Below are 18,335 nucleotides of genomic sequence, written 5' to 3' on the forward strand. Positions count from 1 at the left end.
CAATTCTCCAGATGTCACATTAGAAACTGGAAATATCCATCTGGGAAGCAGATTACCTTTCTATAGTAATACAGGAATGCATAATCCATCATCTCCATATAAACCATCCTAATTTTAAGTGATTGGGAGAACTTGAAATGTTTAATATTCACGCATTTATTTGCAAAAAGATTTTAATGAGCACCTACTATAAGCCACATGATACAGGTGCTGGGAATACACTAGAGAACAAAACATATAAATGAACAAAAATCTCTGCCCCCATGGAGCTTACATTTAAGTAAGGAGATAGAGACATAAATACGTATGCAAGTAAAGTATGTGGTATCTTAGAAGGCTTTAAAGTTTAAAGGAAAAAATTAGAACAGAATCCGGGGGTTTGGGAAAGTTGGGTGGGAGCACAATTGTGAATAAAGTGGTCAGGGTATGCCTGGCTGTGAAGGGGCATTTGAACAAAATGTTAAAGGAGGTGAGAGAGTGAGTTGGTACACATTTTGGGGGGCAGAGCAAATGAAGCAGAGGGAATGGCCAGTGTGAAGGTCCTGAGGCCAGAGCAGGCCCGGCCTCTCCAGGAAAGAGGAAGGGGTGGGCGTGGCTGGAGAGGGAGAGCAATGCTAAGAGAAGTAGGGAGAAAGGTAAGCAGGGCCCCAACCCTGTATGGCCTCGGCTTATTATCTGAATAAAATGGCGTCACTCGAAAGCCTTGAGCAGAAGAATGGCTTAATCTGGGTTAGGAAAGGATCTCTCTGATGGAGCTGAAATTCACCTATGAAGAATGGAAGCAAGGAGACCAGTTGGGTAGCCATTCTAATAAGCAAGACGAGAGACAAGGTGGCTCGGATCAGGGCAGGAGTAACGGGAGACACTAAACTAGAGCCAGGAGATTTGTTGATAGACCAGATGTGGATGAAAGAAAGAGGAAGCACTGAGTCCGGGGTTTGGCCTGAGCCACTGGAAGGATGGAATTGCCATTAACTGAAGTAGAAAGGACTTGTAGGCAGAGCAGACTTGGGAGGCAACTTGGGTGTTCCGGGCTGGACCTATTGCTTTGAGATAGATATTGGTCATCCAAGTAGAGATGTCAGAGAACAGCTGGATGGGGGAGCAGGTTTACGAGGAAGGTCCTGGGCTGGGTTTGTACATTTAGAAGTCAGCAGCAGAAATTTGTTTTCAAAGCTGACATCAGATGAGATCACTGCATGAGTACCTGTGAACGGGAACTAGAAGAGTTCCAAGGACACAGGTCCAGGAAAGAAAAGGAGCCAGCAGAAGAGAGCAAAACAGGAGAGAAAAAACAGGAAAGTACAGTGTCCTAGAAGCCAAGGGCAAACTTTCAGGGAGGAAGGAGTGACCCCTGCATCAGATGCAGCAGGTGGGTCAGGAGAGGTAGTTACACGTGGACTTCAGTGTCCTTGACAAGAGCAGTTTCACTGAAGTGAAGAGGCAGAAACTGGACTGAAATGGGTTTAGAGAGAGAATAGGAAGAGACAAATTATTTGAGTGACTTTTTCGGAGAGATCTCTTAAGAGGTTTTCCTATAAAGGAAGGAGTAATAGAACTGGAAGAAGGGTGGATTGGTTTTGTTTTTAGAATAACTAGCCTGTTTTTACATGAATGGGGATGACTCCACAGAGAGGGGAAAGCTGATGATGTAGACGAAATGGGAGAGATGCTGGAGCTTATATCCACGAGTGAGTGTGAGGGGTCAGAATCTAGTGCACAGGAGGAAAGGATCGTTAAGGAGAAGCATGGAAAGTTCATCTGTGGCAACTGACAGGAAGGAAGGTACATGAATGCAGAGACTGGGGGCAGGTGGGGGAGGTAAAAGTTTATAGAAATTTCTCTTGTTTCCTTCAGTTTTCTCAAGGTCCTCAGCTAAGCATGAGGATGGGTGAAGAGGTGTTGGGAGTTTGGGAAGAGAGGGGAAGACGTGCAGTAGGGAGCTAGGAGACCAGGGACCAGGTGATAGAAGGATTCAGAGCAGCATTAAGGACTCACTCGAGGGATGAGTTCACCAGTGACCAAGAAGGGAGTGGAGTATTGACAGGGCAGAAAGGAAGGATGCCAAGGAGAAGCGACACACACGAAAACATTTTGCAGGATTGTAGGAACTGGGTTATGGGAGGAGTGAGCTTGATCGAGCAGTGCTGGTCTGAAGGGGGGCTGCAAGGAGATGGGATGGTGGGGTGTCTGTTTAGGGTAAGTCCGAAGTGTAGCTGGGAGGGTGAGCAGTGAGGTTGGCCGGGAGGACAGGGTCGGGGCAGGGAGGTCAGGGAGCTGGGGCAGGTTTGCAAGGATCCCTGTTTGTTGCAGTCAGCAAGAATTCAGGCAGGAGGTGCGTTAGAGACAGAATCAGTGAAGCAGGAACCAAAATCATTGAGAAATGAGGCAGGTAGCAAGTGACAAAGTGTGAGCTGAGTTCTCCACTAGCTGTGAAAAGTTTCCAGATGACTTAAGAATCTTCCTGATGGCTCAGGCAAGCTGTAGAAATATAAAATTCCGGCACTTGATAAAGAAACCATGTTTTTTTCTTCATCAGTCTTTCCATCTCTCATTGATGATCAATCCTTCAGTGACAATTAGGAATTGAAACAGTAGTCTACGTAACTGTTCGTTTTATTTGTACCTACAGATTCAAATACACAATCAGAAGAAGTTTCTCTAAGTGTAATACTACTGGGTATGCAAAAACATACTTTTTACGTGTTTATTCCTCTGGTGCTTTATATAATTTCTTTATAGAAAATAATTTCTTCTCCAGATAGCATTTGGAAACATTTTTGTAGATAGATGGATCAAAGCATATGCACGAGAAAGGTTCGATTATTGACTTCAAACTCCTTTCTCTTGGTTCATGTTTCTTCTAACAGAGATTTAGTTCGTTGTCATACAAGTCCCGGGAAGAAGACCCAACTCTCACAGAAGAAGAGGTGAGTTTTGTTAGTTTTTATTATTATTTTTTTTTTCTGCGGTACGCGGGCCTCTCACTGTTGTGGCCTCTCCCGTTGCGGAGCACAGGCTCCGGACGCGCAGGCTCAGCGGCCATGGCTCACGGGCCCAGCCGCTCCGCGGCATGTGGGATCCTCCCGGACCGGGGCACGAACCCGTGTCCCCTGCATCGGCAGGCGGACTCTCAACCACTGCGCCACCAGGGAAGCCCTGTTAGTTTTTAAATAACCAGAAAGCTCATGTAATAGAGAATAGCACCTCCTTCCTTGAGTAAATGCACTGTCATGTTACCCTTCATCTGAGAAAGCTAAAGTACACTCTTAAGCATATGGTTGGAGATCAGGGTTTGCGGATGTTGGCTTTATAATGGCTCAGAGGGAGTGAATGGCAGATGGTAAGACAAGAAAGAGGACAAGATGAACAGGTCAGCTAAGTAAAGAAAACTCAGTAGGGAAGAAGGAGCAGAGAAGAATAGAAAGGGGAGGGGAGAAAAGAGGAATGAGAAGAGAGAAATGATAAGTGTGGGAGCTTTAATCAGTCAGAAAGTCCCCTTTAGAAGGAAGTTAATAGTGGGTTGGAAAATACAGGAAATTGGAGCAGGTGGGTGTAGAGAATTTGCTCCAGGCTGGGAGACAGAGGGAGAAGGGCTTAGGAATTTCGGAGGCTGAGAGCAGGGAACTTCAGGAAGTACACGTCCAGCTTGGAAGTAGAGTCAGACATGGCCACCAGCAAGAAAGGATGATATATTCTCCCAAGCACCAGGGCTGAAGATTCACTGGTTAAACTTTCAGTGAGCATTAAAATTGTAAAAGCCACTATTTATTGTGTTATTATGTCAAGCTAGACTCAGAGCTGAACACCTTAATTTATCTAGCTACATATAGCCTCTTTCTGGAATGCCTAGCTTAGTAAATTTTGTACATGTACAAAAGTAATGTACATATGCTGGTACATCACCTCCCATATAGGACTCTGAGTATTAAAATATGAAGCTAGATTACAATCCCACATTGAAAGTTGAAGGAGCAGAAGTGCTTTCCTTAGGTGATGTTGCCCAACCCCCTCCATGTTTCCTGCTCCATGGAAGGGACCTGCCATCTATCCACCTGGTTGCACAAGCCAAAACCCTGGGGTTATCCTTAACACCCCATTTTCCTCACTGTCCTCAGAGGCAGTCAGGAACAAGTCCCTTCAGTTCCACCTCCAAAGTAACTTCCAAGCACCCCCCAACCCCTCTCTATCTCCACTGGGCCCTCCTCCCTTCATGAGACTAAGGCAGGACCCTCCTACTAGGGCCTGTGGCAGCTCCTTTACCTCCACCAGCGTTTTTCACTGTCCCGGAGCCATCCCATTTGGTATAAGAAATATGGGAATTCCCTGGTGGTCCAGTGGTTAGGACTCTGTGCTTTCACTGCCGAAGGTGCAGGTTCAATCCCTGATCAGGGAACTAAGATCCCACAAGCCGTGTGGCCAAAAAAACAAGGGGGGAAAGAAAATAGAATATAAAAGATCTGGAAACTAATCCTTTAAAATAAATTGAGGCAGTAAAATTTTAAGTTACTTTTCTTCTTATCTTACCTGTGTTTGTGGTTTTTGAAAATAGGACCGGGTTATACTGATGAATGTTTAACATAGAATAAGGAACTGTGATTCCTGTATATTCATTTTAGGAAGAAGATTTAGAAAAAATAAATATGGAAATCATTTATTTTTATATTCATGTAATATAATGTTAGACAGTCCAGACTGAAACTGAGACCTGAATTTTAAGTACTATTATCCCAATTTAACAGAATGATGGGGGAAGGGTTGAATAGAAAAAGGAGAGAAATGGGGAAAATGGAGTAATTTATGAGAACATAATAACAATTTACAGACCGAATAATAATGATGAAAGATTTTAAAGAGAAAAATTGCAAAGCTAAATAGCAAGGGGGCTTGAAGAGAAACCTTTTATTTATATACAAAATAAAAATAATAGTCATAGGAGACAAATATTCAAAAGGAATATTAGAAGACTTGAGAAACGTTGATAAGGGTTCAAATTTCAAATGACAACCTCTGCACATTTGGTTCATGCTCAGAGATAATATTAAGTTGTAAGTTAATGAAAGAGCCTATAATCAAAAAAAAGACTATAAGGCCCAAGAAGACCCAAGTACTTACAAAGAGTTGGCAGGGACCATGGGGAAGAAAGTAGGGAAGAGAAACAGAAATGGTGGTGAGGGGTCAACTCTCATTACTCTCACAGGTAAAGGTGTGTTTGTCCTCCTGATGTTACCCCTGAAGGTGAGGAATAAATATCTAGGATGCTGGTTCCCTTCATCACTGTCATCCACGACTTACCCCTTTATAATCTGTCCACATTTTTGGCTTGGACCGCCTTATAAATAAAAAGTTCCATATGTTTGCACCTCCCTATGAAAAGCAGAGGATTTTTTTTTAATTCTTTCTAAATGGAAAGAAATTCTAATTCTTCATTTTGAGAGTAGTACTTTCACTAAAATCTCTAAGGTGAGAATGTTAGTTTAACAGTCCTGAAAATGGTCAGATCAACAGGGCAAGAGTTTCCCAGAGATTATTTCTCTGACTCAAAACCTTTGGCTTGTCAAGGCCTGGCAAATCTGAGCCATCAGCCTGTAGTGAAAAGTCCTCATGCAAATGACCAGTTAACATGCGGCAGGCGTGTCTTAAGAAGCTTTGGAGGCCAGCTGGAAGCTTCCTGCACAGTATGTGAGATGTGTGAGAACAGGACATCTCTCCCTGTACTTGCAAAGCCAAGCATCTGTCAGGAAGTATGTTCATTTATTTCCTGGGTGTTTGAATAAATCAATCGCTGTGACAAAGATAAATACAGGTAATGAAGGATATTCTTACCTATTTCCAAACATGATTTCTAACAATAAAACAATACCTCCCAAATCTCCTCATCAGTCCATTTACTCTATCATCCATTTTCCTATCAAAGAAAATGAAATCTCTCCTGATATGTGTGGCTACATGAGGTACATTAGTGAGACTGAATAGGTGTGCTTGGAAAATAGGCTGTTCTTCCCATAGGAAAGAGCATCCCATAAGTTGATTGTCTCCTAGTTTTATTTCTGAGTTGGCTGGTTTCAAATAAGAATGAGTTTTCCCACTGAAGAAAATGTAGCCCCGTCTGTAAATGTATATTTAACCAATAGTATGCTGTGAAGTAAAAAAAAAAAAGTGGAAAATGATACTCTGACAGATATAGGTATATGACCAACCAGAATCCAGGAGCTACTCTTCAGATCTCTGTGGTGCAGGAAGAGTGGATCAAACAGTCTAGTTCAGTGGTCCTCACACTTTAGTGGACATCAGAATCAGCCCATCTGGGACCGCCCCTGACCAGAGTTTGTGACTCAGTGGTTCTGGGGTTGGTGCCCCAGAGTTTGCCTTTCCAATAACTGTCCAGATCCTGCTGCTGCTGGTTTGAATCGCACTCTTTTGAGAATCACTGGTCTAATGCTTTTTATTTTTTACCCTTTTTTGTAAAGCAGTCAAACCTTTTTGCAGGTGAAATATCATTCTGATAAAGAAACCAAATAAAACCTGATCTGTAGTCAGGTCCTGGGGGTCTTGAGCTGCCCACCCCACCTGCTCTCCTCAAACCCCTGATGAGACCCAGAGAGGACCTGGTTTTCATAGAATTATGCTACTTACAGAGTCGTAGATGACACACGTAATTGTCCTGGAGTTACGTACTCCAGGATTAGTACAGATAATGAAGAACCCATTTCTGGGTATACAGTCAAAGGAAGTGAAACCACTGTCTTGAAGAGATATCTGTACACCCATGTTTATTGCAGCATTATTCACGATAGCCAAGTCATGGAAGCAACCCACGTGTCCGTCAATGGATGAACGGATAAAGAAAATGTAATTTTATACACACACACACATACACACACACGTACGTACGTACGTAATGGAATAGTATTCAGCTGTAAAGAAGAAGAAAATCCTGCCATTTGTATCAACATAGATGGACTCGGAGGGCGTTATGCTAAGTCAAATAAGTCAGACAGAGAAAGACAAATAATGTATGTTCTCACATATATGTGGAATCTAAAAAGGCCAGACTCATAGACATAGAGTAGAATGGTGGTTGCCACAGGCTGGGGACTGGGGGAAATGGGGAGATGTTAGTCAAAGGGTCAGACTTCCATCTGTAATAAGTTCTGGGAATATAATGTACAGCATGGCGACTAGAATTAACAATACTGTATTATATACTTGAAAGTTGTTAAGAGAATAGCACTTAAATGTTATCACTACACACCAAAAAAATGGCAATTACGGTAATGGAGTTGTTAACTAACCTTGTCGTGGTAATCATGTCACAACATGTGTATCAAATCATCCTATTCCGACCCTAAACTTATATGTGTTGTGTGTCAGTAATATCTCAATAAAGTCTTAAAGGGACACACACACACACACACACACACACACACACACACACACACGTAGTCCTAAAAATCTAGCTTATCACTAAAAAGGGGGAGGGAGAAATCAAGCTTGAAGCTGGTTTATTCACTTCACCCTTTGTTTTCTAGATCTCGGCAATGTATTCATCAGTACATAAAAAAGGACAGCCAGGGAACAAATCAGGACAGTCACTTAAAGCACCAGAGTCCACCTATACCTCCATCCAAGGAGCCGCTCCGAGGTCGCCCTCTTCCTGTAACGATCTCTATGCTACTCTTAAAGACTTGGAGAAAATTCCCAACAGCGTCAGCACCCTTGCAGCAGCAGGGAGGCCCAGCGGCGAGGAGCCCGAACCAGATTACGAAGCAATACAGACTCTGAACAGAGAGGAAGAGAAGGCTGCCCCGGAGACCAACAGCCACCACGGCCTTTTCCCAAAGGAGAATGACTACGAGAGCATCGGGGACCTGCAGCAATGCCGAGACATCACCAGGCTCTAGCAGCCCGGAAGACAACCCAGCTAGCATAGGACCAGCCGGCAGGGCCAGTGCTGTTGCAGAACACAAGAAGCAGTGTCAGCCACACTGCATATGCTGCTTTCGGAAAAGGAAGATGACTGGAGATGCCGAAACCGCTTCTCAGTTTGGAGAACGGTGAGGTACACACCCTACTGCCAGGGCACAGGCACACCCAAGCACACCTCCCTCATGTACCCACACCCTCTGGAAGGATCCCAGCTGTCAGTGGTCTCACCCTCTTTGTGAAGAAAGCCACACAGTAAGAAAGAAAAGCACTCATCCGAAACCACCGCTCACCTGCCTGAAACACTGCCACTCCCAGGGGCGGGTTTCTCTCCCTCTCTCCCCTTTCTGCTGCCTGCTACTAACTGTAAAATGAATGGCTTTTTTCCCCTTGAAATCTTCCGATTTATAATGGTTCATTCCAAGGATATTCTCCCACCAGCCTGGCCTTTGCCTTCAATGTGGGTGTTTTTCGATGGTAAGAAATTGTGGTTGCTGCTTCCCTACCGCTCCCCAGTCCTCTTCAAGCAGCTGCCCCTGGGAACCGGGACCGGCCAGTGGATAGGACTGGAGATGCCCCTTGAGCTTCTTAGCTCTTCATTCCTTCTGATTCGGGCAGTCCATGTCAGCAGCCTCTCCCAAAGTACTTGAAGTCATTGTTAGATGCTTTATTTTATTTTTATAGTCAAAATGGTTTTTTCCCCAGTATTTGAAACTCTTCAGAGCCTTCAGTGAATATCGTGGTACTTCCATACTTCTTTTAGCCCAGAGCTCATTCCTCCAAAACAGAGAGCCTTAATCTCTATGTTGGCACACAGACCACATGTTTGGATGGCAGCCACGGCTTCCATTTCCCAAGGGCTGTGAACTTGAATGTGTATTTCTGATGACCCCCGCTGCCACACCAGCCGTGCGGGATTTCATACATGAACTGCTCCCCTAAGGTAATCTGAGATTAAAATATAGACATTTATTTTTGTTATATAAATTTATAAGGTATTTTATGTTTAATGCCTAATTTCTAGAAAGTGCCAGATAAAATGTATATTAACTATTTTGATTTGATGTACAATGATTTGTATTCTCATCTTGAAAAGACACCATAAAGTACATAAGCTGGATAATTATGAGTAGCTGTTAACCTTTTTTCTAACCAAGTGTTGAAAACACTGAAGGTTTTTAAAGACTTGACTTTTCAAATGGTACTTGGAGCTCCTGGTCAAATCATCCGGCTCACTGGAGAAATAAGTGGAATAAACATAAATGATCATTTTCAATGGTTTGTGGTGGGAAGTACTGAAATATTTGACATGCTAAAAATGGAAGGAGGAACAAGGTATGACTAGGGATGACTGTGAACAATTAACCTCGAGAAGGTATTATAATTTCATTAAGTTTTAGCTACTTTTTTAAGAAAAAGGTGATGAATTCTGCAGCCTGGTGCTTGCAAATGTAAATTGCCTATTGGGACTTTTTTTTCCCTTCATTTTACAAAAATCAGTTGCTGAAATAACTCAGATTGAGAGCTCAGCCTGGTTTGAATTTAATCATCTCTCTAGATTTTATAAGGCCAACATTGGGAAGCTTGTTCACTTTTCATTTTAAAATGAACCTGGTTGAAGTGCTATTATGCAGTGTGGGCTACAGAAAAGGAGCTTTTCCTGCACTGCTAAAGAAAAATAAAAAGAGGCAATTATTCTGTACTGCTGTGACATCTGTGACTTTTCAGATTGAATAATCTTGCTGTTTTCACTCATTATGATAAAGAATGCAATTGGGAGGATGAAGCATCTTGAAAATTGTAGGGACCAGCTCCCGGGCATGTTTTTTTCCATTCCTTGCATTCATGGCGTGATTTTGTGACTGCTCTGTAATATGTTTCTGAAATTGTAAAGTAACTCGGTTGGGGTAAATTGGTTGGTTGTCGTTATTTTTCAGTCAGCCTGGTCTCTCCCATGAAGACTTCATGTGTATAAGCACAACCATCATTGATCAAAAGTTCATGGCGGAATAACCTTGGATTAGGGAGAAGTTTATCAGGAAGGTGCAAGGCCCCATGCTCTCTGAATTCACATCCTTTGTAAGCACTGGTTCGCCCAGTGAGTCTCATTGCTTAGTATGAATGAGTTTGACCCGACAATCTTGACTCTGTGGGGTTGTTTTGTACCTGGCGACAGCCGTGTCACACTGCAAACCTAGCATTGTGCATGCTGCAGGCTTGTCCCTTATGAGCCCCTGAGTGCTCAAAAGTTGTAATTCATGATGTCTTACTTATTGCCAGGGTATGATCTCTAAAGGGTAAAACCATTTCTAGGTAGAGAAGCTCTTTATAAATAGTCATATCATCTTGAAATTTCATTTTCAGAGTTCCCCCAGAAGTTTCAAAACCAAGGCTATGCCTTATGGCCATAAAGTATGCAATGAAATATCTCTCTTGACTTGAAAACCTGTGCTAAGAATAAGTTGTGATGTAAAGTATTGAAAGGAACTCTAAGGCCCTCCAGAACAAATCCTAAAAGAATAAGTGATAGCACAGTCCATGAGTGTCGGTGGGGGGGGGAGGGAGAAGCAGAATAAACTTCAGGAGATGGCTCTGCTCTTTAGAACACTGGGTAACTTAAGTATATTTATTGATGTAGCATCACTGTTTGGACCCTAAAGTACAGTATTTCATAAACTTCATCACTTTTTACTTTATTTGTTGAAAGTTTGTGCTAGAATCTTTGAGTTGGAAGCCTATGGCTTCTTTTAAAAAACATTTCATCCTGAATTAAATGCTACATAGTTTAAATATATGAAAGGATATTATAAAAAAAAAGAGTTTACTATATCTTTAAAATGTTGACACCCATATTATGTATGCATTCAACTATAATAACCTAGGTAGGTGAAATTTATACAAAAAGATAAAAATATGTTTAGGAATTTTTTTTTGTCTTATAAATCAGAATTATAAACCTATCTTGCCTAAAAGTAGGATCTTTGTTTTTATTCAGATATTTTGAAAGTTTTGAAGAATTTTTTTGTCCTGCTTTTACTATTTCTCAAATATTGTCAGCAGGGAAGTGTATGTAACCTGTTTTATATGAAATGTTTGAGGAAATTTTAAATTCTAGAAGAAAGTAATTTTTGCAAATATGTTTGCCACAAATTTTTTTTTCTTGCCCTGCATTAAATTACATCATTAGGGCTATTAAAGCTTTTGAGGGTACCACTCTTTGTGGGAAAAAGGCTAATTACTCATTTCTCTGCCCTTAAAATCCAAGAGTTAATTCTAATTGAGTGCTAAATTAACAATAAGTAGACACAAAGAGCTGAAATTTAACCTCAGCATGTCACTAGATCTGTTTCTCATATTTGATTTTCATTTTTCGAATTAGAGCATTTACTTACTTTTACCAGTAACTATATAAAAATATATATATATATATATATGTTGTATATATATGATACACACATCCATATATACACACGTATATATATAAAGTCGCTCTGGTGCTTAATTAATTAGGATACATCCTGTCATTTATTTTGAGTGTTTATTCTACTAGTGTAATGACTATTGTCATAAAAGCAGAATAGAAGAAACAGTTCTCCAATAATTTTCATTTGTAATTACAGGAAAACCATCTTAAGTTGCCCTCATTGAATTTTTCTAGTTAATGAATTCAGATTTTAAATTAGGTCCGTCATTCTCTTAGCTGAAAAACAGTGGTACGTTTAAATAGTTTTATTCATGCAACTCCCTACATATTCAACCTGACAAAAGGGAATGAAAATAGGTGTCCTCTTCAGACAGGCGTTTGAGGACAGATTTGGCCGAAGGCAACAAGAGCCCCGTGAGCCAGGATGGCGCCATGGCCAGGTAACCTGCCCACCGGGGGGAAGAAGCAGGGACCCGTTATTACATGAGGGCATTTTATTTCACTGTCTTCAAAAACCATGAGATTTTAGCACAGAATCAACAGGCAGTGGTGTGGAGGATGCTGTGCAGAAGAGCTACTCTGAGATGGTGATGTAACATGGCTAGAATCCCAGAGCCTCAGTTCAAGACTGACTTAGGATTTTGTAAATGCTCCTTGTAATAGTTGCCATGAGTCCATGTGTTCTAGTGATGCTATTCTTCTGAAAGTGTTGATTTCTGGTACCCAGCTAGCTTAGCTTTGGCTGCGGGAAGCACAGTAGGTACCCATGGTTATTTCCTGGAAATCTTGGCAGGCTTATTGTACTGTGTAACTGGGAAAAGTTAAAGTGTAATGTTTAGTGTTAATAAGTGACTGATGTGAAAGTAGGAACATGTGTCTATAATATCAAATATGGCTTTATTTGCAGTGAAGTCTAAATTTCTTGTCCTGTAGTAGTATTTTCTTGCTCTGTGTTGTACCTTTTCTTAAATACATTATTCCTGACAGTATCATTAGATGAGTTGTATACACTTAGAAAGTGTTTGACTAGAAGAGATCAATCCAGAAACTGTGTTAAATTAGAGTCTTCATCTGGAATCACCATAGTAAATTAAATAAAATCATGGTCCGGAAGAGAACAAACATTCATAAAGGGGTTTTTTTTTTCCTACTGCTCATTTTAAAGTTTTATTTACATCCAGTCTCTGATATTTATAAAGTATTTCATTGTTTTTCCAGGTTCTTCTTTTATTTAACTAGGAAATAGTAGTTCAGATTTTTCTTAATGCCAGATGAAATGAGAAATACAATTTTTGCTTAAAAAAGGCAATTTTTTAAAAAGCATTCAATTTATCTTAATGCAGTTAGATTTGACTTTTCTTTGCTCGCCACTTATATACTATGGGTGTTTTTTAAAAATGTATTGTGCTCTGTCTCAGATCACCTTGTGTAATGGATTGTAAAGGTTGGTAATTGTCATTCCTCAGACTTCTGTATATTAAATTGGCAACAGTAAAATAGTTTAATGTCATTACCTCTTAAATATTGCATTGTATTAACACGCCTCATGTTTTCAGGGGGAGTTTGAAATATAACTAAACAAATAGGAATTTGCATTTCACTGTGCGTGCATTTTTTTCCTCACAAAAATAGTTTCCAAAAAAAGTGACATATTATCTGTTAGGTGGTCCCAGTCATTTTCAAAGTACTCCTGTTACTCAAAAGTAATTCATGACAGTTAGCATCATTGTGACTCATTGTCTCAAAAAGGTCTGTGTAATGGTCAAATTGTCCAATTCACAGAAGAGTGGGAAAGTTGTTTTCAATATTGCGAGTGTTTAAACCTTCTGTCACCTTGCATAGCACCACCCCGGCCCCTCTGTGTCTGCTACTCCCAGTCCATTCCATTCTCTCTTTTCTAATACCAATTGCAATCTTCAGTATCACAGACCCGGCCTGGCAGCATGGAAACCGTTCCCCAGCACCTCCTGGCACGAAGACAGCTCTGCCCAGCTCACGTTTGGGCTATCTCGATAAGGCACAGATCCACCTGGGGAAGCAGATGCTGGGTGTTATTTGCCATGAACTTTGCTAAACCATGTATACTCTTGCCCACATCTTTCGTGAGAATGGTTGGCACTAAGGATCCATGGAGAAGAACTTTTTAAAAATTCTGTTGAGGACTCAGACTCATAAATGCAGAAAAATGAGCACTGTGCTCTAACCAGGTAAGCTCACAGGTCCCCTACAAGGTATTGAGATTGGAGGGAAATCCCTGGAACAGCAGACCCATAGCTGCCCATAAAGTAGAAGGGCACTGATTATTTTGAGAGGGAAAAAAAAAAAACCAAAAAAACTCTTTCCTGTAAGAATTAATCACTTCCAGAGTAACTTATGTGTAACATTTCTTAGCCATGTAGCTATTGCACCCCATCCCCTGAGAAACAGTGCTTATGAGTTATGTGAGTTATAACTAGTTTGAGCTCCTCTCCAGGTCTCAAGGAAATGAGAACGTTCAAGCATCTGACTCTGGAGTTACCAGATGTTGAACATAGCTTGGCCATTTATAGGCAAAATCCCTGATGTTTGGTGATGTTAGGTGATCCAGTGGCCGAGGGCCTCACGTTCTGCACACCTGAGGATCTAGAATGTGTTTAGTTTTGATTCTTTTAACCTTCACTCTCATCATAGCTTATTTGAATGGGTATTCTAGAGTGTAATATTTTTTTCCAAATTAACAGAACAGATACATTCATTCTCATTATACATTTAATTCTTAAAGGCCTATCTAGTATATCAGTTAGGCACCCTTCACAGGACAGTTAAGGCTAAAACAGAGAGACCAGTCTTGTCCCCTGGAGCCTGCATTTCAGAACCGACTTGTTGCAAGGTCTGGTTTTATTTTGTTTTTTTAACTCAACAAGTGGGAAACAATGAATGTAAACAAACTCTTTCCTTTTCCTTTTTTAAGCTTAAGGAGAAAAAGAAATGTAATTTTAGCTCCTCATTTAGGTAGCAAAGGCTTCCCTGACAGACAGCAGTGCCTTTCCCTAGGCGAAGAGACTAGAACCAAAGGCCTGAGTCGGTCTTTGAACATTCCTTTGACAAGTTTTTATGTATTTTTAACGTCAAACCCATAGATGAACCTGACAGGATGATCATGACCTATCCAGTAAGTGTGCTTTGCTTTTTTCGCATTCATCTTTTTAAATATAAGCTTCTCTGTTTTTCCTGGAGCCGTGCTCGAAACTTAACTCCTGTGGGCTACTCCACGGCTGCCTCCTGATGTCCTGGAGATTTGGTGGCACCATCAGCAGTGCTTTGCTCTCAGGGAGAAGCTCGCGGAACGTGTTGGGAAAGTTGAATTTTACATCCACGTCAACAGGCGTTTGAAAGAGTCCTGTATGCCTCAGATTTTTGACCCTTTTTAAAATTTTTTCTTTTTTTTTTTTCTGAGTACCAACTACATATTTGATTCTCAGGGGGTGGGTAGGGCAGGAATTAGAAGTAAAATTTGAACTAAGTGATGTGGGAGAGACTTCCTGCCCCTGTGTGTGTGACTCTGGAAGATATTTTATTCCAATGCCCTGCCTACCACTCTGAGTCTCTTGAGAAGCACACCGTAAATGTATATAAGATTGAGAAAGAATATCTCAAAGACTTGAATTATTGTTTAGGTATTTTTTTCTTTGTAAACTCAGGAATAAACCTGGTTTGTGCATGGCAGAATATGGCTACCAAAGCTATAATTTGTAGGTAACTAGGTGCATTCTTTCAAATATATTTCATTCTAACTTTTTTAAAAACTGGGGAAAGAAACTCCTAGTAATGAAAAAACAAAACCAACAAGAGACTTCCATAAACTCTTTCTAGAAGAACATAGTAGCAGTCTAACCTCTGCCCCAGAGTGTTTGTTTCTTGCCTATAGTATTTCAACAATTTTTATGGGAGAAAAAAATGCACGTTTTTATGTCTTGGAAAAATGAATTGAAGTATTGAATTAAATTCTCAGAGGGGACAATTTAGTTTAAAGAGAAGCATTGGTTTTGGAGATCAACTCATGGCTCTGTGGTCCCCGTTCCAGCACTGACTTTACTGTGTGACCTTGAGCAAATGATTAACTACTCTGTGCCTCAGTTTCTCCATATACAAAATGGGGATAATGATACCAACCATTGCCTACCTCATAGGGATGTTATGGGGACAAATGAGATAATATAAATACAAATGCTTTGAATTCTGTAAGAAAGGTGCTATATAAGTTGAAATTGCGTTGTTTTTAATGATCCAATTATTAATTATGTTTAGGGTTTAAATAATAGCAATACTGTTAGTCACGTTAAGAATAAGTTTCAACTTGATGCATATTTACAATTCTCTTCTGTGGCCAGATCTTGATCATTTATCCAGTAATGGTACCTAAGGAACTGAAATGGATATTTGTTTTCTGTGTATTTTTGCCCATAGTATTTCTACGCTGTATGTTCCCAAAAGGCTGGAGTTCAACTTGTCCTATCTTATAGTTTACATGTAATGAACCTTACTCAAGCTGTATGTAAAAGTATAATTACATGTAAATAGCAGGTGCATTGTAATTAAAGGCACATATCAACTTGTCTTTGTTCTTTTTTAATTGCAATAAAGTTCAGTTTTACATAAAAGCTTGTTAACATTCATTTACTTTGGGAAGATCAAGAATGGCTCATTTACATGCCCTTAGGGCATCACCAGGGTTTGAGGGTTTTAACAACCAACTCACCACCTGGCAAGGAGGTCGTGCCTGATGAGCAGACTGTGCAGTGGAGTGATTAGAGTCACAGACTCTGCAGAAAAGGACCGGAGTTTGAGTCCCAGCCCCGTGGTGACTTTGAGGAAGCTGTGAGACTTCTCTGTGCCCCTGTTTTCACCTAAGAAGTGAGGGATCGTAGTATAGAACCACTAACAAGGTCGTCTTGGTCATCCCCAATGAGGGACAGAGCATGGCACTGGAAGATGCTAAATGCTCTGTAAATGCTAACAGACCCTTTTCACAAGCCTGGGAAAATGTTGGTGACATCTACCCACAGGGCCAGCCATTCCTGTGAAGAAATGCAAGCTGAGAGCAAATAATGCCCCAGGCCATGAGGAGAGCCCACCTGCTTGAGGGCAGAAAGGGGTGTAACCCAGCAGGAGGTCTCAGAGCAAATGGCTTTGGTCAGCATCTGACCCTGGTTGCCCCTTTCCTAATCACCAAAGACAGACCTGGAGGCCAAAAGGTGAAGCGAGGGAGGGCTCTCTTTGGCATGCTCCTGTATCATTTGTGTTTGTGCCCCTCAACTCCAGGATACCCCCAAACCCACAAATTTCCTCTTATAAGACCCCCCGGACCTGACACCCACCCACCCCACCCCCGGGCCTTTCCCATGCTCCCTTCTTTGGCCCCTTCGCATCTGTGCAGTTATAAGTACTTACCCTGTTCCAAATTTGCCCTGGACTGACCTGCTAATTTCTAAGGAACCAATGCCTCCCTGTACAGTAAGTTACTATCCTCACTTAACTCCTAGACTATCGACGGTTTAAGGAGTTTGCTGCCTGTCACAGTCTTGGGCCCAAATCACCCTTAACGCACCCTTGACTCTCATGGTGAACATTGCAAATCCATGCACCATGTCTGAGTCTGAGCTCACCCTGGGGCTTTGCTTTCTCGCACGTGATGCAAAGTAACGATGGCAACCTCGAGGAAAAAGCAGGAAGAGCCAGACCATCTCCGTTTCAAACTCCTCCTTCATTTCTCACCACGTGGGGGAATTTCCTCTCCTTTCCCAGAGCTGTCCGGCCCAACTCCATTCTGTGTGCTGAGGCTCTCAGTTAAAAGTTTGTCCTGAGTCTTTGGATCACAGAATCAGGTTTCCCACCTGGGCTACCTGGGGAAACTGACTTTCTGGGGCTTAGCAGTTTGGTCGATTTTCAGTCACTTACGGAATGGAGTAGTTTTGGCAGTCCTGCCGGAGGTGGGCTGCCAATTCTAGGACGTGTGTTCATGAGGGCGACTGGAAAATTCTGAGGCCCTAGTTAAGTTGAGCCAGACATACTCCACCCTTGTTTGCTATTGTTAAAAATCGTTCATTGGTCTACCTTTCTACCTCTGTGAAACTGCTCTGTGATTGTTTTTAATTTTTTTAATGACACAGGACATTACTGTCCCTTAAAATCACCATTCTGAATATTTGCTCTCATCTAAGATGATTCTTAAAATCTCAAGGCTGGACCTTGAGGGCTCCAGAGCCAACTGTTTACCAGGCATCACATCTGTTTCCAAGATTTCTCCATCTGTGTGTCCTGATGTCATCTCAAATGTGATCATTCTGGAGCAGAGAGCATCTTTCCCAGCTCCACTCCTTGCCCTTTGAGGCACGGTTTAACTTCTAAGTGTTCCCCGTGGCATACACCACAGTTTCCTGCACACAGCAAGCATTAAATAAGTGTCTGATCTGATTTGAATTCTCATACCTCTCTATCATCCATAATCCTATGAGCCTCTCTTAGACTAGTGTTTATGAACTCTTAGGATTTTATACTTGAGCTCTTCTCCTCCCAAAAGCCTCTCTGTGACTGTGAATTTCTGAAGAGATGGCAGAGTGACAAGGTAGGGATGTCCTCTAAGTGAAACCAGCTCCAAAACTGATGGCCAGCGGAGGAGGGGAAACATCTGACTTGTAGATAAACAGCACCACAACCTGGCAGAGTTGTCTTCTAAAACAGAAAAGGCATTCAAAGCAAACAGCTTTAAATGCTCAAGTCCAAAATAAAAAAAATAATACTAATTGCAACATCAAAGTAGAGAAACAAGATAACAGGAAAACAAAGGAAACCACAGAAAAACCACTTATTGATTCAGTCCATAAATTTTTACTGAGCACTTACTAAGTGCCAGGCCCTGAGAAGCAGCATAGAAGAAAGACAAACTCCTGCCTCATCGAGCTCACCTTCTGACAGCCCCAGGGCTTACCTTTAAATGCCTGACATG

At 41.4% G+C, this 18,335-nt stretch overlaps 1 protein-coding gene across 3 annotated transcripts in view; it reads left to right on the forward strand.

Moving 5' to 3' along the window:
• PAG1 (phosphoprotein membrane anchor with glycosphingolipid microdomains 1) overlaps positions 1-15,990 on the forward strand; it is a 141,950-nt gene extending 125,960 nt beyond the window's left edge. For all 3 annotated transcript variants that reach the window (XM_024731345.1, XM_024731355.1, XM_024731336.1), the window contains 2 exons: positions 2,871-2,930; positions 7,533-15,990. In XM_024731345.1, the coding sequence (XP_024587113.1) occupies positions 2,871-2,930; positions 7,533-7,904 (432 nt within the window). In that variant the 3' untranslated portion in view covers positions 7,905-15,990. The remainder of the gene's footprint in view (positions 1-2,870; positions 2,931-7,532) is intronic.
• Positions 15,991-18,335: the final 2,345 nt, after the last annotated feature.

Source organism: Neophocaena asiaeorientalis, unplaced genomic scaffold (genome assembly GCF_003031525.2).
Source record: "Neophocaena asiaeorientalis asiaeorientalis breed wild unplaced genomic scaffold, Neophocaena_asiaeorientalis_V1.1 scaffold371, whole genome shotgun sequence".
In the NCBI taxonomy this organism is placed as follows: Eukaryota; Metazoa; Chordata; class Mammalia; order Artiodactyla; family Phocoenidae; genus Neophocaena; species Neophocaena asiaeorientalis.